The sequence below is a fragment of the Lutra lutra genome, chromosome 11 (genome assembly GCF_902655055.1).
Source record: "Lutra lutra chromosome 11, mLutLut1.2, whole genome shotgun sequence".
Lineage (NCBI taxonomy): Eukaryota > Metazoa > Chordata > Mammalia > Carnivora > Mustelidae > Lutra > Lutra lutra.
Genome location: NC_062288.1, coordinates 34,444,985 through 34,468,381, shown reverse-complemented (window position 1 = coordinate 34,468,381; position 23,397 = coordinate 34,444,985). Strand labels below are relative to the sequence as shown.

Below are 23,397 nucleotides of genomic sequence, written 5' to 3'. Positions count from 1 at the left end.
CCTACCCAGGTAAGATTCAGACTCTTATCTGGACATATGAAATATAGTATTTTCTAGACTCCATCCAGTTAGGTTGGAACCTTAACACTGAGTTCTGTACAATGGAACATGCATGGAAGTGATAAAATCTACTTCAGGGGCAACACTGTCGGGACCCCACTCACTCTTGAGAGTTTTTTTCTGTATCTTCACTTAATAAACTTCTATTGCTTTACTCACAAACACACATACACAAAATATACTTTCAGGTTTGGTCATCCTCAGTAAACTCATCAAAAATTGTTTTCACTTAGCACCCTTTTCAGTATCCTTATTTTAAAGGACACTGCTATTAAATGGCACCACTGCTCTCCACTAGTGATGGAAGAGTAGGCACTTTGGCTTAACAGATTGAAGAGTTTTGGTGGAGGTGTTTATAATTAATTGACATCCAGCAAATTATCTCATACTCATGAGGCAATCAGTGAATTTCAGTATGACCAAAATAGATCTTTTTTTTTTTTTTTTTTTTTTTTTAAGATTTCATTTGTTTATTTGAAAGAGAAAAAGCATGAGAGGGGAGAGGTCAGAGGGAGAAGCAGACTCTCTGCTGAACAGGGAGCCCATTGTGGGACTTAATTCCGGGACTCCAGGATCATGACCCAAGTCGAAGGCAGTTGCTTAACCAACTAAGCTTTTCAAGGTCAGGAAAAGTTAGGGCCAGAGGATTATTAACTTTTTAATTAACAAAGGTAACAATAGTTTGGTTTCAGTTCTGAACTTTATTCTAAGTTCACATGTATTTATTTTGGGGATAAGATGATTCATTATAGTGAATTCTAAGTTGAAAATTAAGGATATCCTGCTATATTATAACAGAAAAGAATCTCCTGTGTACATTTCTATATATACCAGCATACTAGTGTTCTGGTATGTCAGATGCACTGGAAAATGTAATGTCATCCTCTTTTAAATGACTTCAAAATCCTGGCCAAAATGTGGTCATCTTATTACTAGAAAAATGAAGGTAACAGTAGCCCATTAAAAAAAAAAAAGATAATCCTAAATGAAATAGTATCTGGAATAAACAGATGTTTACAGAATGAGTGACCATGATGTTTCAGTAAAGACAAATTGACTTATAGCAACAATATGAAACAAAACCAAGAGAATATTCAGGAGTTTCTTGGCTAGAATGATAAAATAAATTTGTAAAAAGCATTTTAAGCAAAACCTCTAATTTATAAGTATTCTACTAAATGTGTTTTACCTATCAGTTGCTGAATTGTTCCCTTTTCACAAAGATCATTGTTTATAGTCTCATCCTCAGTGTAGACCATAGCTCTCAAGAGTCTTAAACTGTAACGCATCTGGGCAAACTTATTGGCACGGCCACCTGTACCATGAAAACTATTGCCATGGCTAAAGAAGGAATCTGTGGAGAAATATAATTTAATACTTTACATCAAGAAATTTAAAGCAAAAACATTTCAAATAAAACAGAATATATCAGTACCTTATATATATAACCCTTACGTTTAAACAGATGTTAAATTTTGTCATACTCTTTAGTTTTTTTTTTTAGAGGAATAAATTTTATCCTTTCCCCCTTCTCCTCCTATTCCCAGAATAGAAACATGCTTTAAAATTTTTCTCAAATGTGTCATCTTGTGTGCATCTTTTGTAACTTGCTACTATTACTCAACATTATGTTTTTTGAAGTATTTACATAGTCACAAGCAGATCTAAATCACTTAATTGCTTTCAGCATTCATTTTATTTGTTTTAGGGGGGATGGGAAGAGAGAGAGGGAGAGAGAATCTTAAGCCAGCTTCATGCCCAGCATGAAGCCTGATGCCGGGCTCAATCTCACAGCCCTGAGATTATGACCTGAGTGAAATCAAGAGTCCAATGCTTAACCAACTGAGCCACGCAGGTGCCCCTGAGCAATCATTTTATAAATAAATCACAGTTTATCCATTCACTAGAACAAATTGCTACAATGAACATTCTGGTACAATGAACTTTCTGGTTTATGTTCCCTTATTCCCACTGAGAAAAGGTTTTGCCATGCGACACCAGAATCATATAGGGTATACCCACACTTAATTTTACCAAAGTTCCTAAATTGCTTCCTAATTCCTAAATTCCTAAGTTCTCAAAGTGGTTATATGGACACAATGTGTAAGACTAATAGATTTTTCCAATCTGTTAAATGGGAAATGACAGTTAATTATTATCTTAATTTGTATTTCTCTGATTACCAATAAGGTTGAACATCTTTTTTTTTTTTTTTTTTTAACACAATGCCATTATTACACCTAGTAAGATAACAGTATTTCTTCAACATTGTCTATGGTCAAATGTCCATGATTGTCTTAATTGTCTTACAAGTCTTTTATTTTTATTTTTTTTTATTTGACACACAGATCACAAGTAGGCAGAGAGGCAGGCAGAGAGAGACAGGAGGAGGAGGCAAGCTCCCTGCTGAGCAGAGAGCCCGATGCGGGACTCGATCCCAGGACCCCGGGACCATGACCTGAGCCGAAGGCAGAGGCTTTAACCACTGAGCCACCCAGGCGCCCCAAGGTTGAACATCTTTTAATGTTATTTTTAAATTTGAAATTTTGTCTGTGACTTGGCAGTCTCTATTCTTTATCTACTTCTTTGCCGAGTTATTTTCTTTTTTTAGTTCTTTATGAGCCTGGATTCTAATCCTTTATTAGTCACAGGGGTCAAAAATGTATTCTCTCAATTTGTAGATCGTTATTTTATTCAGATTTAGTCATACAGCATTTCTAAATTTTACATTATTAAATGCACTAATTTTCCATATAGTTTAAGTTCTTCAGGTTTATCAAAGTCTTTTCCTACCCTGTTATCATAAAGATATTTTCCCATGTTTTCTTCCAAGATTTTATAGTTTAACTTTTTTCTATTTAGGGATTTAATTCATTTTGCACTTGATTTTTTAACAAGGTGAAAGAAGCCAATTTTTATTTTTATTGAAGGTAATAACGTCTTTGTTAATGCCAACCTCCCATATATTCTTTTTCATTGGTCTGTTCCTTATCTAGTACCATACAGTTTAAATTATTATTGCTTTATGGTAAGTCTTGATAAACAGCAAGGCAAGTTCTCCTTTCTTCTTTACAACAATATGCCTTTTTTAAAAGGTTTTTCATGTTTAAAACTAAAAAAAAATTTAAAAATACTCTTCTGAGTATTGTGTATGGGTTAAAAATGCAGTAGAAGTTCTAGAGCTAGACTACATGTACTAAATCCTTGATCTGACACTTCCTGTATGACCAAGAACATGTTATTTAACTTTTCTGATTGAGTTCTACCCGCGTGACCACCTGGGATGGTAACAGTACCTTCAACCTCTGGATCTGTTGTGAGGACTAAATGAGTTAATACTTGTGTTTAAGGCCTACCATGCAGTAAGTACTCAATAACTGTTAGCTATCAGGTTTCCCCATGTTAGGCAGCATTTCCTCTTTTGCTTTATAGTCTTTTGTAAACATAAATGATATAAAGGATAGAGAATTATTATTTAATGCATAGCAATTTAACAAGAATAAATTTAGTAATTCTGCATTTTAGAAAGGAGAGAATTAAAAAAATCAGCTATAATTTTTCCATCCTCACAGATATATGATTTTCTTGATCTATTGAAAATGTATCACATAAAATTATTTCCACAGCAAAATAACTACCAGAAAAGAATGCAGTATCTCTCTTATATGCATTTTTTTAAAGAAACTATTTCTTATTTCCTTTCTAAGAATGATGAGAGCTATAATAAAATATTTGTACAAATTGGTAGTCTAATAATTTGGTAGACTACATGTGGAATCATTACTTCTGGCTGGGAATTTTAAGCTCTGTGAAGGTAGGGATTTTATTTATTTTGAATATAAATGTATCCTTAGCAGTTAAAACAATATTAGTACCTAGTAGGCACTCAACAAATATTTGTTGAATGAATGATTAAAATATTTCCAGGACTGGGGCACCTGGATGACTCAGTGGGTTAAAGCCTCTGCCTTCCGCTCAGGTCATGATCTTAGGGTCCTGAGCTGAGCCCCGCATCGGACTCTTTGCTCAGCAGGGAGCCTGCTTCCCCCTCTCTCTCTGCCTGCTTCTCTGCCTACTTGTGATCTCTGTCTCTATCAAATAAATAAATAAAATCTTTAAAATATTTCCAGGACTTAGTAAATTGTTGGATAAGCCTAATGCTACAAAAATTTAAATCAGGTTATATGAATGATTTCTTTTACTGAGAGGTATGTATCAATTACAGTTACGATATTTACTAATGTGTCTGACTTTAAATGAAATCTCAGATTTTTTTCTTTAAAACAACAGTAAACATGTGAAAATCACAGGAAACAAGATATATATTTTTATTTCTCTTTTCTTTAATTAATTTTATTTATTTTTTCTATGCATATATTGAGAGTTCAATTGAAATATGTAAATTAGAATTTTGATAGGTATCACTCACCTTCACTCTCACACCATTCTAGAAATGCAAGGACTCGAGCATTTCCCTGACACAACATATACTCTTCTGTTAAAAAAGGAGCCACTGATGACAAAGTGGCAATTGCATGCAGTTGTAATTCTTCATACTGTGCTGCAGACCACTCCATTATCTTGTGTTTCTCAGGCTTTTTAACATAGGTAAACAAAGCCAAAATAACTTTGCCGTCAATTAATAGCTATGAGGAAGGGGAAAAACTACTTTGTTAGAAACATAATTAAAGTAATTTTATTTAATCTAAGAAAATTAAAGATTTCCAATGTGATGTTTTATTAGGGTCATTTAAAAAAAATTTCCTTCCTAAAGATGCCCTATCTACATTAAGTACCAAAAACAAAACAAAAACAAAAACAACAAGTTGGCTGTGATCCCCTTATCTCAGATATGTACTCTCTAGCTGACAATAATATAAATAAGTGTTAATTTTTTTTGTCTACGCTTATATATATAATTTGACTCCTGCTTATGATCAAACCAAAGAAGCAGAAAATTTGGGGCAAATAAACTGCTAACATTTCTCTCTTCCCTTCATTTTTGAAAAAGAAACATTTCACAGACTCAATGGTACACTATAAGAGTGTAATTTTTCCAAAATAATGACTGGGGCTAATTTTTAAGCAGTTGTAACAGAACTTATACAAAAAGTTCTGTTACACTCAGGTCACAAGCCATATTTATAATTATATGCTTAGAATTTTAAAATTGTACTGAATCCATGATTTCAATAAAATAGAAAAATGCATAGCTATTATGACAATGTAGTTAATATTATGGCTGATTCTGATTGATGCTTATATATGGTTCACAGAATGGCAACAGATGATGTGCCATATTCTATTCAATTTTCACTTGGCATTATTTTATAAAGACTTTTTTACAATAACATCTATGAACTTTTCTAAATTTTCTACTAGTCCACAGGGAATGAAGGCAAGATTTAGAAAGGAGAAAGCAGGAATAAGAACAATAGCTAATCCTAGCATTACTATAAATATTAAGTGATAATGTTTTCAAAATACTCCATGAACCACAAATAACAGTACACATATTCATTATCACTACAATTACTGGGCCACAAACAAGTGACATTAAAAAAATTAGTTGAGGGGTGCCTGGGTGGCTCAGTGGGTTAAAGCCTCTGCCTTCGGCTCAGGTCATGGTCCCAGGGTTCTGGGATGGAGCCCCATATGGGGCTCTCTGCTCCGCGGGGAGCCTGCTTCCTCCTCTCTCTCTGCCTACCTCTCTGCCTACTTGTGATTTCTATCTGTCAAATAAATAAATAAAATCTTTAAAAAAAAATTAGTTGATTCCACTGCTCACACAGTGCTTTAAGAAAGCTCACCATATTCTTTAGGCCATTTGACTCTGTTATCAACTAAAGTGGTTTTTAAACTGTCATGTACATTTTGTCTCCAGAGAGATTTTAATAGTTATATAATACTTCACTGTACTAAAAAAACCATATTTTATGTAATGATATTCTATTTGGCATTTCAGGAAATACATTTAGATTCTATAGAGTGTATAATTTTGATATCATTAATAAAGTTATAACTGCAAAAACAAAGACAATTTTTTTTCCTTCTCTGAACATATTTTAGTGTGTATATATGTGTGTGTTTCTCAAAGTGGTATTACCAAAAAAATCTGAGCTCTCTTAACCCTCATAATAATTCCATGAGATGGGTGTTATCCTCATTTTGAAATTAAGATATCTGGGATTGGGGCACCTGGGTGACTCAGTTGGTTAAGCATCTGCCTTCAGCTCAGGTCATGCTCTCAGGAGCCATGCTTCAGGCTCCCTGCTCAGTGGGAAGCCTGCTTCTCCCTCTCCCTCTGCTGCTGCTCCACCTACTTGTGCTCTCCCCTCTCTCTCAAATAAATAAATAAAACATTTTTAAAAATCTGCGATTTACAGAAACTAAACAGCTTATTCAGGATCACATTGCTGAGAAATGATAGCACTGCATTCTGCCTGACTAAAGCTTTAACCACAATATGGTCAGAGGTAGCCTATTAGGCTAGATGGGCCTATATGGATTTTCTTTCATATTATGTTTTCTTATCCTGGAGATCTAAATACATAAATAAATTTCTAATGTTCTCCTGCCTTTTTTGGTTTATATGGTTTAAATTTGGTAAATTCACTGTTTATTAACAGATAAGCAAAAGAAATTTTGATAAGATGAAATTCTGACCAGAGTTACTTTCTATGGTAAACATATGGGTTGATGAAAGATTTGCAGTCCTGACTTTTAAAAAGTTATACTACAAAGTGAGACACTTTAGCTTTAATTTTGGTTATTTTTTTTTTACCTGTATAGTAGGTAAATCTTTACATAAGATCACAATTATATTGAATAGCAATTTCTTCAATTCAAAATCTTCATAGGAATTAGAAAGCTTAAGACCTTTCACCAAAGGATTTTGACTTTTAACTGTGAGGGGGAAAAAAGAAAATAAAAGTAAAAGATAAAGTAATGTATAAGACTCATCAAGATAATTATAGGTTGAAAGTTTTATGGTTTTTACCTTCAGTAAAGGTTGCAAATAGTATCAAATCCCTGGTAAAGCCACATTCCTAATATAAATACATAGAAGAATGATTGAATTAGATGGAAATTACAGATGCTTATATTTACCTAATATTTAATTATCTTTATCAGATTCCCCTTGTCATTCATTTGAATTCATAAAGTACTAATAATAGAAAGGGATGAAAGCAGGAAACATACAGCCAGATAAACTTGTAATTTATTTAATATAAACTTCTGTTGGTTCTAAGAAGTATTTTTATATTATTCTGAGTATATTATGATGCTGACTAAAATTTGGTAATTACCCAAAATGTGTTAAGACTACAAATTACTTATCTAATTCATTATCATATTATACCTTTAAGTGACAAAATAAGGGTGAAAGATAGTTATTTTCTTCAGCTTTTCTTCTTAAACAGCCCCCCTCCCACCTTGACCCCAACCACTCTCATTATGTGAAAGGTTTTGTCAGGTCTAATGGGTCCTACTTAACATAAAAAGCCCTGAAGAATAACCAAAATTGCAAACATTTCAGCATGAGAGAACACATTTCTGCCACAGATATCCTAGCTGGACTTGGTAATTCGGGAGAATTTAGCGGGGCAAGCCCCTAGGATTTTGAGCTTGCAGTGTTACAGTGCTACTGCTTTAGGATCCATATGGTTTCTTTAAATGTGAAGATGTTATTTGACTCATAAAATTCACCTGAGTGTTTGCAAGGATGCTAATGAGAATTTATTAACTAAGCAGGAGCTTCCAAAGACATATATAGGTTTACCCGTGCACTGCAGCCTTGACTAGAAAGCTAGGTAGGATTGTTGCCCCCATTTACACATTATAAGTTCTATCTGATAACCATTGATATGATTTTTAAGATTTTATTTATTTATTTGACTGAGATCACAAGTAGGCAGGGAGGTAGGCAGAGAGAGAGAGAGAGAGAGAGAAGCAGGCTCCCCCCTGAGCAGAGAGCCCAATGTGGGGCTTGATCCCAGGACCCTGGGATCATGACATGAGCCGAAGGCAGAGGCCCCAACCCACTGAGCCACCCAGGCGCCCCTCACAAATTTCCTTTAAATACAACTTAGAAAGTTTGTGGCTATATGGATATCATTGCCAAAGAGCTCTACTCTGGGATGTCAATCATTCAGTGATTTTTACATTATAAAATATGCCAAGGCTCAGCTTCTGGGATGGCAGAGTAGCTCCTGTAAGAAATCTTCCTGAAGGTAACAATTATAAACTCTGAACAAAATATAAAAACAACTGTCTTGGGATGAAAACCAAGCAGTTACTGGAGGGGAGTCAGAACTTTGAAGATGGAGATGGCACTGCATGGGTTTCCCTTTTGTAAAAAAAAAAAAAAAAAAAAGGCATTTAGACTGAGGCCAGGACCTAGTCCACACCTTGTATAGATCCTGCAACTCAGAGTAAAGCCGTTATCTTAGTGGTTTGAATATTCAGAGGGCAGAGGTACTCTCAGGGCAACTATTGCTCCTGGAAAGTGAAGGGGGAAATCCCATAAAGGAGAGAAAGGGAACTTCAACTTCTGTGTATAAACTCCCAAACCTCTGGCTAATGCCCGAATCAGGGCAGGGAATACTCAAACATCCTAGTTAAGGCTGAAAAAAATGAACTGAGATTTGACCTGCTGTTTGCCATAGTAATGAGTAGCCTAACTAAATGCCCACGAATACAAAAGAATAAATACTTTTCAGAGGAGTACGCCAAAATCCACAGTAAAAACGCTCATAATAAACAAAGACAGGAACTCTCAGCAGAGAAATAGAAACTATAAAAAGGAAACAAAAATTTAAAAACAAAAAGACAACATCTAGAATAAAAATGCACTGGATGGGATTAATAACAATGAAGATGACAGGGGAAAAAAGTCAGTGAATTTAGATGTATAGACCAATACAAATTATTAAATCTGAAGAATAGAGAGAAAAATGATTGAAAAAAGAGAACAGGCCTCACGACAAACATGCATGTAATCTGAATTACAGAAGAGGAGAGAGAATGGGGCTGATAAAATACTTATAGAATATGATCAAAAAGTTTTCCAAATTGAGTCAGTTTACATACTCAGGAAGCCCTATGAATGAATCTTAAGCAGGATAAAAACAAAGAAAATCACATCTTGGCACATAATAGTAAAACTGCTGGAAACCAAAGGTAGAGTGAAAATCTTAAAAAACAACCAGAAAGCAAAATGATACATTGTCCATGGGGAAACAAATTGAAAAAACAAATACTTCTGATCAGAAACATGAGGCCAGAAGACAGTGGAACGGTATCTTCAAGTGGTAAGATATAAAAGTGTTCAAACTAGAATTCAATATTCTGTGAACATACACTTTAATAATTAGGCTGAATTAAAGATGTATTAAGATAAAAGAAATTAAGAGAATTTGTTCCCAGCAGCTAGCAGATCTGCATTGTAAGAAATGGGAAAGGGAATTCTTTAGGTGAAAGAGAAATGGTGCCAGATATAAACTCATATCACCAGCAAGGAAAGAAACACATCATACATAGCAAATATGTAAGCAAATTATAAAATATGAAGAGAATCTCAAGTTTACAAAAGAGCTGGCAGAGAACTGGCAGAACTACTGGTGACCATAATGAAATTACAAAATATCTTGCTATCACAACTAAGTTCATAAATATTACAACATTGTTTAGGACTCCTCCCCCCGCCCCCGTTCAAGCTATTTCCACAATTAAAATTCATGCAATTTGACTCATACTTACGATCATTGGTGTTCCAGGATTTTGAGCTATAATTGTAGTGATTACTAATATATCATTTCTAAGCTGACGATCATAATGACTAAAACCTCTCATAAACAGATTTTTAAATACTTCCTTCAAAGCCCTGGAAAGTAAAATCAGATCTTTAAAACCATATTTCCATGTAAATTCTACTTAAGTGTCTATCAACAGAATTCCCCCCCTTTTTTTTTTTTTCAGCAACACCCCATTTTTGTCTAGATGGTAGTATCTGTATATACAGAATAAAAAGGAGAAATATAATATACTCATAGTCCTAAGACATAAGCTTAAACAAAAATTGAAACAAGAATGGAGATCATCAGGAATGCCCAAATACACCCATAACCTTCATAAAACAAACGTACAACTGTGAAGGGAAAAAACCCAAGTTAAAAAACCCAAGTTAAGAGTTTACAAAACCCAGAAATATATCAAAGAATGTGAGAACAGATGAAGCCTTAAAAAAAAAAAAAGGTTGCAGCTCATGGGAACAGAATCCACTACAAAGCAAACAAGTCCATCACTAAACTTTAAGGCCTATTTCTAGGAACACATTACGGCTTTTTGAAAACTAAGGGACTACATATTATACAGGATAAAACTCCCTGTTGAAACAGAGTCACAGGGTATATTTTATTTACCAAAAACTACAACCACCACCAATTACCACAAAGGTCAGTATTCCTAAATTTGTAGCTGGTATACTGAACAGTGAGTCTTAAATCTAAATGTAAATTAAAATTATTTGGGAAACTTAAAAACACCTATGCCTGGATATGTCTTCAATTTAAATCAGAATCTCTGTGGGCATCAACGCTAAGAAACACTGAAATTACCAGCTTTATCCTACTAATCTAAAGCTAAGTCTTTCTGAAAAATATTAACTATGCTTGCATTTAAAACATTTACTGCAACCAAGAAAAGGAAAGAAGTCACCTACTTTTGCTAAGAATATTCCATCTAAGAAATGAGCACACCATCTACCATTTCATTTTACCCTTCAAAGTTCCAAAACAACTTCTCCAAGTTATCAGTATGGAAATCTCAAAGCCCTCATTTTCAGTTGATATCTGATTTTTTTTTAAAGAAAAGCTTTTTAAAAAGTAATTATAAAAATTATCTTTTAATCTGCTACTAATTGAGAAATCAGCAACAGCAATTATCTACTTTTAAAGGGAAATTACTATACTTACCAAAGCATTTTTTTTATACTTACTTCATTATCAGGTAGGTTATTAACACTTTCTAGTTGAGAAGGCTAAAGCTCAGTCATTCCGTACAATTAGAAACTTAGTTCAAATTCTGGAAACTGTTCTAAACCCAAGCCATTTTGGCCACAACACTTTTCTGCTAACCACAAGAATTAGAGAATTTGTACACCTGAAGGATAGTAGTACCACATGTTGATTAGAAGAAAGGCATTTTCAAATCAGTTCTGTTACCACAGGACCTGAAAAACAGCTGCTTGGTATCTAGATCACTTGGACCCTGGGTTAAAACTACTCACACCGATGTATTTGTTCAAAAAGAAGGGCATAAAATGAGAAAGCAGAAACACAAATAGATATTTCTTACGAAAGCATAAAATAAAATGGAATGGAGACATGTAGAAAAACAGTGTTTTTTGCTTTGGACCATCAACTCCACAAGCCACCAAAAATACTGTCAATTAGGTCCGAGGAGAGATAAAAAGACTTTTTTTTTTTTTTTAAACATAAGAGTGTGTGTACGTGAGTTATTTTCCTAAAGCATCTTAGATATGAAAAAACTTCCTTATCAGTTCCAAATTCAACACAATACAAAGCAAAGGATCTTTTATTACTACATTCACACAAGTAATGATTAAGTGCCCTGAAGTTTACCCTGATAGCTGAAGATTACCAAATATTAGTTTCCACAGAAGAACTGTTTTAACTTTCTAATCCTATTCAAAGGAGAAAAGGGTGAGAGGAAACTCAGTAAGTGCTTAGCACTGCCACTTCATTTCAAATGCCATTTTTGTCCTTGGGTGAATGCATATTACACCAAACCATGATCTAGCAATAGTTTTCTATTTGGTTTAACTAGTAGCACTTAAAGAGCTTAATACAGGACAATACTTTAACAGTTTTTTTTATCGGAGACAAAGTTAACTCTAAGATAACATGACAAGCAATATACAAAATCTGTCCATCATTTTTTTGAGTCCATCTAACATACATAGCAATATGGTATTTATAACCAGAAACTGCACTGACTGAGAAGTAGACACATTAGTTTTTCAAGCTCTACCTGAAAACATGATGTTTTATTAAAAGAAAAACCAAAACACTTAAATCTCAAGTTCTATGGTTTTATAGTCCAGTCTTACTGAAGTTGCAGATTTCCTTTCTTGCAGACAAGGTAATATGCAGGAAGAACCCCACAAAGAGCACGCTGGCTCTCTGACAAATTGTACTATCTGGATTACAAATAAGTCTTGAAAATCTTCTGAAGAATGTCAAGGAGTTGCCAGAGAGATTAGATAGTGACCTTGATTTTATTTTTCTTTACCTAGAATTCTATAAATTCTAAAATTTATCAATTGATGTATCTTTTAAATAAACAGCACCAGTCTTGCCCATTAATACAATTAAAATTTGACTTTCTCAGTTCTTAGTTCACAAGTTTATTATGAAAAACACTGCAGTGCTCTTGTGCAGTAACATCGTCTTATAGGAGGGGGAAAAACGGTTCTGTTCAAAACAACTCACCAGGTTCTGACAATAACAAAGAACAACATGAGGCTGAGATTTGAGAAGGGAAATAAACTGAGTGCAGACAAATCATACAATTAAATTAAACGGTATCCCTGAAAATAAACAAAACGATTTCAAAACTCACGAGTAGAGGGGAGGCCTTGGTACTTATTTTTAAAAATGTTCATTAAGCTCCAATGATTGTTTGCTGCTATCCTTAGCTATCCTTATCTACAGTCATGCTGAGTAAAGCTATAGCTAAGTGGAAGTTAAATTGTATTCACGAGGTGTTAATGTTTACATCTTATTATCTGCAGTCTCTCAGAGAAAGCAAAAGTAACTACAAATAGCGCTATGCCAGAAACTGGTTTCTTGACCAACAATGTCGCTTCAGCATGCAATGAACTGGTTCATTCTAAAGTGGTCACGGCTGTTGATGACAAGAGGCTTTGTATTTTTATATGGCACATCTTTTGGTCCGTGTGAAAACAAGTTTTTTTTTTGAATGTTAACTATTCTCTGACACTTTGGAGTTACTGTTGCTCTTCCCATTTCCATTAGGTCAATTTATGGTTCATGGCAATACTGTACAAGTTTAAAATTTCATTACAGGAAGTAGTCTGGGGTACGACGAGTAACATGTGGCTCGCCTCTGCGAGGTGCTGGGTCGAATTGCAAGAAAGAGTATTTTAGAGTATCATCAAGTTCCATGATTGCAGCTTGATTACCACAACGATAACAATAGTTTGGAGCACTGAAAATCGTTACTACATTTCGGTCGTGGCACCAGTTATATCCCTCCATCACCAGCTGGTGAGCTCTGGACACCAATGTGAGGCCATTGGCATGATTAAATGTTTCAGAAATGTCTTGCCCAAAGGTGTAACCAGCTCCTCGAGGAGATATACCCCAACCACCACGATCATCTGGATCTGACCACAGCAAGTCACACATTGGACCCTCATGAGGAACTTCTTGTAGGCGATCAAGTGCTCTGATGTGATCCAGTGTATCTATGGATGGTGAGAGGCCACCATGTAGACAGAATATCTGCCCATCCACCAAGGCAGTGAGAGGAAGATAGTCAAAAAGATCTGTAAAATATTTCCAAACATTTGCATTTCCGTATTTCCTTAAACACTCATCATAGAAACCATATACTTGTGTGATCTGTCTGCTCTCATGATTTCCTCGAAGAATGGTGATGCGCTCACGGTAACGAACCTTAAGAGCTACAAGCAGAGTAACTGTTTCAACTGAATAATATCCTCTGTCAACATAATCTCCCATAAACAAGTAGTTTGTATCTGGTGATTTGCCACCAATTCTAAACAGTTCCATGAGATCATGAAATTGCCCATGTACATCTCCACAGACGGTGACTGGACATCGAACCTCCTGCACATTGGATTCTTTTGTCAGGATTTCTTTAGCCTTCTCGCAGAGGCTCTTGACCTGGGACTCGGACAGCTGCTTGCACTCGTTCAGCTGCTCGATCCACTGGTCCAGCTCCTTGGTGAACACCTTCTCGTCCATGATGCCACCCGCCCGAACCGGCTGCCGCTCCGCGCTCCTCCCGCGCTGCCGCCCCCAGAATTCCCCTTTTTATATCATACTATTCATTTTGAAGGATTTCTGATCTTTTCTACATTTCTAAATCTGCATAGGAGTCAAGTCTCTATCAGATAAGAATCCATCCATCCAAATCTATACCTGTGGGCAAAGTAACTGCTCTAAAATAAAGACCCATTCATATCATTTTCCTTTTTAAACTACTTAAAGGCTTTTCTTTGTTCTTAAGTTTAAAAAGTCCTACCCCCTTACCAAGGCTTATCAAGCCTTTCATGTTATGGTCCCTGCTAACACTGTTAGCTTCATCTCTCACTATTCTATTTTCTACTCTCAATATATTCAGTACCTTCCAGGTTTTTTTTTTTTTTGCCAAATTCTATTTTCACTTCTGTTCCCCTGTCTAGGATGCTCTCTGAATGCAAAACTCTTCTGTGTTGCCGGTTTGTATTTATCATTCAGATACCAAATTAGGGTTCATCAGGAAGTATTTTATTTTTGTAAGTAATCTCTACAACCAGTGTGGGGCTTGAACTCATAACCCCAACGTCAAGAGTTGAATGCTCTTCTGATTGAGAAATCCTGGCGCCCCTTGCTTGCCCTTCTTATGATAATAGTACCCTTATTTTTATTTAGGCATTTACCCTTTTGGTCTTACGAAGATGCTTTGAGCTTCCTTTTAGCCAGAGCATTTCTCTGTCACTAGTAATTCAATCTGGAATGGCATATGGCCAACCCAGACCACTCAGGACCAATAGGGACTCAATTCAAAGAACTTTCTTTGGCCTTTCAGAAGAGCAAGTCTTCTCTTCTGCTTGATTTGGGGTTGTGATTGTGTGAACCTCAACTTGTTAGGTCTCACCATGTGGATCTTGGGAATAAAGCTAACACAGTGGAAGACTGTAGAGGGATGATGAAGGCCCACATCCTGTTATTTGCTGAGCACATGAAACCAGTTTTATCCTTGACCTTGTAGTTATATAAGCCCATAAATATCCTATGTGATTTAAATCAGTTGGATTGGGTATGCTGAATCACTCTTTTCTAGAGAACATGTAGCACTGTGATAGTCTATTTCATAGCATTTAGTTGTCTGTTTACTTGTCTATCTCCTAATAACGATGTAAATTTCATGAAAGCAGAGATCATGTCTGCATTGCTTTCTTTTGTATTTCTATGGCCCAATACTGAAGTTGGTACAGAGCAGACAATAATTATTTGATGAATAAATGGATAAGTTACTTAAAGACTCACTTATATTTTATTGCTAATGCTTATTGCAACATCCAGAAGAGAGTAGGTATTTAAAAATAGGTTACTGGGGACACCTGGGTGGCTCAGTGGGTTAAACCACAGCCTTTGGCTCGGGGCAAGATCCCAGGGTCCTGGGATCAAGTCCCACATTGGGCTCCTTGCCCCACAGGGAGCCTGCTCTCTCCACCTCTGCCTGCTTGTGTGTTCTCCTTCTCTCTCTCTGACAAATAAATAAATAAAATCTTTAAAAAAAATAGGTTACTGAATGAACAAATGAAATAGTTCTTTTAAATGTCTAGTGTATTTTATACTTATTCAAAGACATAATTTAGCTTTGTTAATAAGCTACTTTAAAAGCTTTCCAAATAGGAAAAACAAAAAATAAAAAACAAAAAACCAGGTTGCTATTGCAAAGATGCATTTACACCACAACATAAAAATGATGTCCTGAACCATAGGACATCACTCAAAATGGATATGACTCAAAAGCCTAATTGAACACAAATTCAAACAAAGATGTTAGTTATGTTACTGGCTATCATTTTAAGGTCAAAAAACATTCCTATCTAACCACTTACTTACAGCAAACATTCCAAGTTACTAAGTTGTTGTATGGTTTCTTCTTTTGGAGATTTTTCCAATAAATTCCAAAGTATTTCTGATGAACGAAACAGAAGCTGTCCAGAGGGGTCTGGGTCATTGAGGTGAGCACAAATTTCTCTGGCTGCTTGTGCTTTCATCATTAAAGTGCAATTAACTTCTGAAAATAAATTTAGAAATTATTTATGTTGTACAGTCTTGACACCGTTGGATAGAAACAAAAATAGTTGAGAATGAAGTATTTAAAGGTAATAATATACAAACCAGAAGTTGAGAGATGTTGGAGAGCTTTAAGTACCCAAAGTTTCTCAACAAGTTGATTTTCAAGTAAGGTCAATGATTCGACCATTGTTTTTGCCAATCCACTGACCTCAGCCATCTTAATCTTGTATGATGAATTTGCTTGCTGATAACCTAACAACAATTAGTTAATAAATATGTACAGTTTTCTCACATAGTAACCATCTATGTTCAGACAAAAGAATGAGTAATATTATTAAACAGCTGCAATAGCAACTTAAAAAAAAGTTTGGCATTTTGAAATTGTATAGCACAGGGATAGACAAAATTTTTCTATAACAGGCCAAATAATGAGTCAATTTTGAATTGATTCATTAAACTTAATATATATTATATTAATTAAATTTAAAGTTAAATTTAATGTTTTATATATATATAATATAATGATGTATGTGCTCCTTATAAAGGTCAAGGATTTAATTATTTCTTTGGAGTCTTCTAGCAGAACAGACAATATCTGAAGAGTAATTGGGCGGAGTCATCATAAACATTTTCCAAGAATACTGACTCATCAAGACCCCTGGCTCAGGGGCATAAGTGACTTAATGGAGACACCTATTGTTTCTGAAAGGCTGAGAAGTCAGGTGCACCTGACCACAATCTTCAATAAAAACCACAGGCTCCAAGCAAAGTCAAGACTCACTCTTCTTTCCTTTCTAAGTCTTCCGCTCTGTCCATATCTACACTCTCTCTATGTCTTCAATAAACTCTGCTCTCACTTTGACTTGGCTTGTGTTTGATTCCTATCCTGCACAGAGCCAAGGACCCTTTCAGCCGGTCCTATGGGAACCCTTCTGGGTCCTTGGAGCTAGCCAGCTTGCATCAATCCCACTGTGTCTTTCCAAGTTCAAAGAAAATGAGAAAGAATATTATTTTACAGACATAAGTTATTACTAAAAGACTATTGAAAACTTCACCTGTAATATGCTTCTTTGGTGGTTCTGCATGATAAAAGTCAATAATACACTTACAAATTTGTATCCTCAGTTCAGAATTTGGTATTTTCATCAATTCACCTGCCAGAAAGAGAAATGAATGCTATTTAATAACACTGTCATGTTTACTTGCAAATTTAAATATGTTAGTAGTATGATTAAAAATATCCTTACTAGAAGTTCAAACTGGACCATGTAATTTTATTTTTTTATTTTTTATTATTTTTTTATTTTTTTATTTTTTGTAATTTTTTTATTTTTTAAAAGATTTTATTTATTTATTTGACAGACAAGAGATCACAAGTGGGCAGAGAGGCAGGCACAGAGAGAGAGGGGGAAGCAGACTCCCTGCTGAGCAAAGAGCCTGATGTGGGGCTCGATCCCAGGACCCTGGGATCATGACCTGAGCCGAAGGCAGAGGCTTTAACCCACTGAGCCACCCAGGCACCCCAGGACCATGTAATTTTATACATGCACACATGCATACGTGAAATATCTTGGAACTATCATTATAACATTGGCCCCTCAATCAACTCAGCCTCTCCTTCCCAGGAAGAAAAGAATGGTGGTTAATAACATAAATGCTGGAACCAGACTGTTTAAGATTAAATAATGGCTCTGCTACTTACTACCTATGTAAACTTGTGTCTTACTTTTCTCATCTATAAAATGTGTATAACAATAGTTACTATTTTAAAGATTGTTGTGGGAATTAATATGAAAAAAAGCTGAGAATAGTGTCTGTCATATAGTAAGTTACTATTATTATTCTGGCAAGATATGGGTTAACATATTTCTCTTTAACTAAAGAATCAGTAATTTGTTGCCCCTAATAATGCATCCTTTGCTTAGAGAAGTTCCAAGTGAGCTCTGCTTTTCAATTTGCTAATAGAATGGAAAACAAAGAGTTTCTGGGCAATCTTTGCCCTACCTGTAATAGTTTCATGTTCAAGTTATCTTGGTGGAGATGAAGGATTGGGAGGGTTCTTTTTAAGGCATATCTAAATTATTTCTGAACTGGCTTCAGCCTATACTTCAGACTGGTTTGTTCTTGCTCTGATCAACTACAACTTATCCCTAAGAGAAACCAAAAATGATCCATGGAATTCTGGAAATGTTCTGTGTCCTCTGCATGCCTGGGACAACTGGAGTTGGGAAAATCAGCTTCACGGCTGAACCAGATGTGGGGGGATTCTGTGAGGGAAACAGATAATGTTCCTGAAACACTCCTGTTTTGCATTAGGACTTGCATAATGTTCACTTCTGGAAATGATCAGTGAGTGGGGATGCAAATGGACAGGAGGAAGTAGATAGGAGAACCTCACCCTTGCTTTAGGAAAATCTGTCTGCAAAAGATACCACTAAAAGAGGAGAAAAAAAGAAGACAGTTTCAAGACCATTCCCTTATTTTTTTTTTTTGATACTTCCTTTCATGTTGAAAAATCACTATGTTTTGGGAAAATTTAGTCAACAGGAACAACTAAAATTTTCCAACAAAACTAAACAAATGTCTAAATTTATGGGAAATTGTAAGGTTTCTCATCTGCTTCTCTACCCTTTTAGTTCTTGTAAATTTAGATCATTTCTCACAATATCCTGTTTTATAATCTCAGGACAGAGTACCAACTTTTTCCCTCATACATTTCCAAAATCCTATTCTTTTTTTTTTTTTAAGATTTCATTTATTTATTTGACAGAGAGAGAGAGAGAGAGAGAGAGAGAGAGAGAGAGAGAGATCACCAGTAGGCAGAGAGGCAGGCAGAGAGAGTAAGGGGGGAGTAGGCTCCCCGCCGAGCAGAGAACCCAATGTGGGGCTCCATCCCAGGACCCTGAGATCATGACCTGAGCCGAAGGCAGAGGCTTAACCCTCTGAGCCACCCAGGCGCCCCCAAAATCCTACTCTTGAATCAGAAATAACTATCACTTAAGAGAAAAGTTAATATGATTAACCACTACTAAGTAGAAACTGGAAGGTATTAGTAAAAAGGAACAGCTTTTGTTAAACCCATTATAATCTATAGTGTTATTTTAGTTTAAACTCAAGTTGCCAGCAATCAAAAAACAAGGGATAGGACAGTAGCACTTGCAGTCAACAATGAGTGAAGGGAGCTCATTTTAAGCTAAGAGTTCATACTTACTTCAAGTTTCTAAGGCAGGCAAGCTGTTCTTCAGTAGAGAGCAGACTGACACAGTAAGAAAGAGCATGTATTTATCATGCAAATGCCCACCAACACTCTTAGAGGCAACTTTTAAAAATAGTAAGGGCAACAGAGAAATTTTTTAATGTTATCAATGAAAACTACATCTTTTATCTGTTAATATTCTCATGTCCTCTTGAGGGTTGGCTTCCCAGTGTAAATTTTGATGCTAGGGATTCACAGAATTAAAGTTTCCCGTTAGTTCAGCCCACTTGTTCCTTGCAGTCATCTTATCTTACTCCCCATGTTTATTCTGATTTCCTTGGCATCTTTATCCACTCTTAGGCCATAATAATTTCTCCCAGAATATCTACCATTGAAGACTATGAAACTTATACAGATATAAAAGGATTAATGTTTTACCATTTTATGATTTTTTATTTACAATTCTAGATTATTTAATGGATAATTTGGATCTCAGTGCTTCTAGCAATTAATTAGATTCTAGCAATTATTAAAGTTTAATGTTGAAAACATTTTTGTGATTATTGAGAGGTACATATACTTCTGATTTAAGTTAAATATTTCAATAAACTAAATAACATCAAGACAAAAAAGCATCTGTCAGTCCTTCAATTAAGGAACATAGAATCTTGTTGGTATCATAAAATGCCTCAGTAGAAAACAACGCAAAAATTATCATCAAGCACACTATGACTAATTCCCAACCAGAAACAAGAAAAGAACCTACATATGAAAGAATACTCTAAGACTTAGTGGCTAAAACATTTCTTTCTTGTCAGTAGGGCCTGTCAGATGCTATACCTCTCTACCTGAAGAAATCTTAACTTACCCAGAAGCGCGATTGAATTAGCAGTATCTTCAGCATATGTTATTTCATCTGATACTTTCTTTTTCAAAAATGGCAAGCTTCAATAAGAATGAAGAATGCAGGAGTTATATTTAATGAAGTCCTTAACTGAACCATCATTTGCATCTCTCCCATCCCCCTACCCTCCAGCAACCCTCAGTTTGTTTCCTGAGATTAAGAGTCTGTTATGGTTTGTCTCCCTCTGTGGTTTCCTCTTGTTTCATTTTTCCCTCACTTCCCCTATGGTCCTCTGTCTTGTTTCTCAAATTCATCATATCAGTGAGATCTCTATAGGACTTTTTTTTCATGTTTTTCAAGAAAAAAATTTCAAGATATTTCAAAGGCTAGCTATGAAAAGGACAATTTTATAAATGCCACAGAGATTCATTTTTTAATGTTTGTTAGAATTTTTCATTTGAAACCAATAACTGATTAATTGTTATCCAGCTCCTTGTTGGATCTCTAAAGTGAAGAACTCTTAAATTACTTCTTCTGGTCCTCAAACTTTTTTCTTTTCTACCAAAGGAAACAATCTAAAAGACAAAGCATTAGAAGAGTTTTCCTCTCAAAAGGTTATGAAAATCGTACACATTAAACTTCTGATGTAGTAAGAAAACATACTACACAGAAGCCAAAACAGGAAGGCTAGGTTTTATTTTTATTTTCAATGTTTTTATCCCCCAAGAAAGTCTTGAGAAGGGGATCAAGTGAGGGTGAGGTGTGGAGAAATACATGATGAAAGCAGAAATTAGGAAAGGAGAAAAAAATTAAATAATGTGAATAATTGTGAAATATGAGGGAAAGTAAGGAGTACAATTCAAAAGTATGTCACTTTATGTAAGAAAACATTCAATCACAGCTTTTATAGAAAACCAGTTCTTGGTGGAGCTCTTCGCTGGCATTTCTCAAAGTCATGCTTATAGGCCTGGTATTCTAGGACTTTCAGAGCCTTGAAGTTTGAAATGATAACATAATCTCACATCAATATAATAGTAATTTCCAATTAGTACATAAAAGTTCCTTAAAAGCACCAGAGCAATAATTTATTTCTTTATTTTTCACAGTCTATATTAAAAACTAAGGCATGGTAAAAGCATCTGATTAGTTATTTTTGATTATTTTGTTCAGATAGCAAAAAAATTAAGTGTATATGGGGCACCTGGGTGGCTCAGTGGGTTGTGCCTCTGCCTTCGGCTCAGGTCATAATCTCAGGGTCCTGGGATCGAGCCCCACATCAGGCTCTCTGCTCAGCAGGGAGCCTACTTCCCTCTCTCTCTTTCTGCCTGCCTCTCTGCCTACTTGTAATCTCTCTCTGTCAAATAAATAAATAAAATCTTAAAAAAAATTAAGTGTATATAGTTATAAAATTTTTAAATATTATTGCTACAAAATCTAAAAGAGTAAAAACTACCATATATATGTAGTCCTAATATTATTTGTATGCTAAAAGAAACATGCTATTTAAAAATTAAATTGGTAGAAAGATTTAGAAGGTTAAACTAATGGAAATGTTTATACCTACTTTAAGAAATCTCCTCTACTCTATTATATTGAAAACTAAAAATGGGTATTTTAATGTATATTTGGATTACTTACTATGTGGCAGCAAAGAAGCTGAAGATATTACTAGTTCCCCCAAATGGTTGGAGAAACAATAATATGGAGGATAGGGTATATTAATTTTATAATGCTGACCTCTAATTAACATAAAAATATATACCAGAAATGACTGGTGACATTTTATTCTTCATTCAAATTTGAAAAATCAATAAAACATGACTCAGAACTTAATATGCATTGGAGAATCAAGTTTTGTAAAGAGAAAAAAAAACTAGACTGAAACTACTTAGAAGTGTTCATAAATTTTCTCAAAAGTTCTCCTAAAAAAATCACAATTTCTTGCTTTCACTTCACATTAATTATTCACTTGAGAACAACTAATAATGACAAAACTTTTTAATATACTTACAGTTTAATCTCTTGTGGCTATCTTGGACTACAATAAAATTGACTGCCTTTGAAATATCAACTGGAATCAAGTGATCAGGTGAGGTTTTCTGAGTTATTACTTTACCATACCATACTGTATATCTTTGTAATATAAAATAAAGCATAATAAAATACTGCATGCTAATGTAAAGTAAAGTTAAAGAAAAATAACTTACCCACATAATTTTAGGATATTAAATGCAGATTCTATAAAGTGGGGCTGGTTTTCAATTTTTTCTGCACACAGATTCAAAATTTTAAATATTTGTGCTAAATCCCTTAGGGGCTTTAATATTTTTAGTTAAGAAATAAAATTAAGATTAAAAATTACCATATTCTTTACAGACTTCTATCAAGAAAGTCTATAGAATTCCATCTATTTTGTTAAATGTGGTTGACAATGGTTTAATTATACTAATTTTGAACCCTAAATAGGAAAAATTAGAACCATATTTGTCTTAGGATCATTATTTAATTTTTGCCTCAGTAACCTTTTTTCAAAATATTGTTTTCTCTTCTCATCATATCTTTAGAATTTGATTATGAACTATTATACCATGGATTCAGCTGATCAGTAACTATTGGCGATAAGTAATAACACACTGAAAACTGTTAATGACTCACTTTTATCTTTCATCTTTCCCCCACTCACTTACAAAACATATACTGCTCCAGAATAAACAACCCAAACCTACCTTACTTTATTTTATTAACTTTATTCAGATGCATTTCCTTGTTTTTAAGGTGTAAACTGAGATTTTATTTCATTTAAAACTAGTATAAAAGCAAAATTTACCTCTTCTAAATCTTGAAATAACAGCACCTTTTATCTATTTAAAAAACCCACTGGTACATAAACACATTTCACAAATTTTCTTTTACAGCCAAGGAAACATGATAGTTGTGACATACTTCTTTGGTTGAATCCTATCACTTCTAGTCTCTTTCTAGGACCTTTTTAGGAAAAGATGGGGAATCTGGATATATTGGAAGTACAAACCTCTGTTAACTACCCATGGAAGTGACCAAGATACTTCTCTAATTTATTTTTCCTTTATGTTTTATCATATATAAAGGCAGCCTAAGAAGGGCCATCAGAAATAGAACCATTTGGGGGCACTTGGACAGCTCAGTCAGTTAACCAATTCCAGCTCTTGATCTCTATTCTCAGGGTTATGAGT

At 34.8% G+C, this 23,397-nt stretch overlaps 2 protein-coding genes across 9 annotated transcripts in view; both read right to left on the bottom strand.

Moving 5' to 3' along the window:
• Positions 1–23,397, bottom strand: part of CFAP69 (cilia and flagella associated protein 69) — a 57,461-nt gene that overhangs the window by 19,184 nt on the left and 14,880 nt on the right. For 3 of the 8 annotated variants that reach the window (XM_047694975.1, XM_047694977.1, XM_047694976.1), the window contains 9 exons: positions 20,210–20,286; positions 17,201–17,299; positions 16,248–16,397; positions 15,966–16,143; positions 9,823–9,946; positions 7,061–7,109; positions 6,845–6,966; positions 4,490–4,706; positions 1,250–1,414 (listed from right to left, as the gene is read on the bottom strand). In XM_047694975.1, coding sequence (XP_047550931.1) covers positions 1,250–1,414; positions 4,490–4,706; positions 6,845–6,966; positions 7,061–7,109; positions 9,823–9,946; positions 15,966–16,143; positions 16,248–16,397; positions 17,201–17,299; positions 20,210–20,286 — 1,181 coding nt within the window. Of the gene's footprint in view, positions 1–1,249; positions 1,415–4,489; positions 4,707–6,844; positions 6,967–7,060; positions 7,110–9,822; positions 9,947–15,965; positions 16,144–16,247; positions 16,398–17,200; positions 17,300–20,209; positions 20,287–22,392; positions 22,503–23,397 lie in introns of all 8 variants that reach the window. The other 5 variants (XM_047694972.1, XM_047694974.1, XM_047694973.1 and 2 more) reach the window with 4 other exon arrangements.
• LOC125080841 (serine/threonine-protein phosphatase 2A catalytic subunit alpha isoform) lies at positions 11,631–14,146 on the bottom strand. The gene has a single exon (XM_047694982.1). It carries the CDS (start codon positions 14,094–14,096, stop codon positions 13,167–13,169), a length of 930 nt encoding a protein of 309 aa, XP_047550938.1. The 5' UTR covers positions 14,097–14,146; the 3' UTR covers positions 11,631–13,166.

Coding starts and splice junctions, on each gene's coding strand:
- LOC125080841 (XM_047694982.1), bottom strand. CDS start 14,096: ATGGACGAGAAGGTGTTCACCAAGGAGCTGGACCAGTGGATCGAGCAG.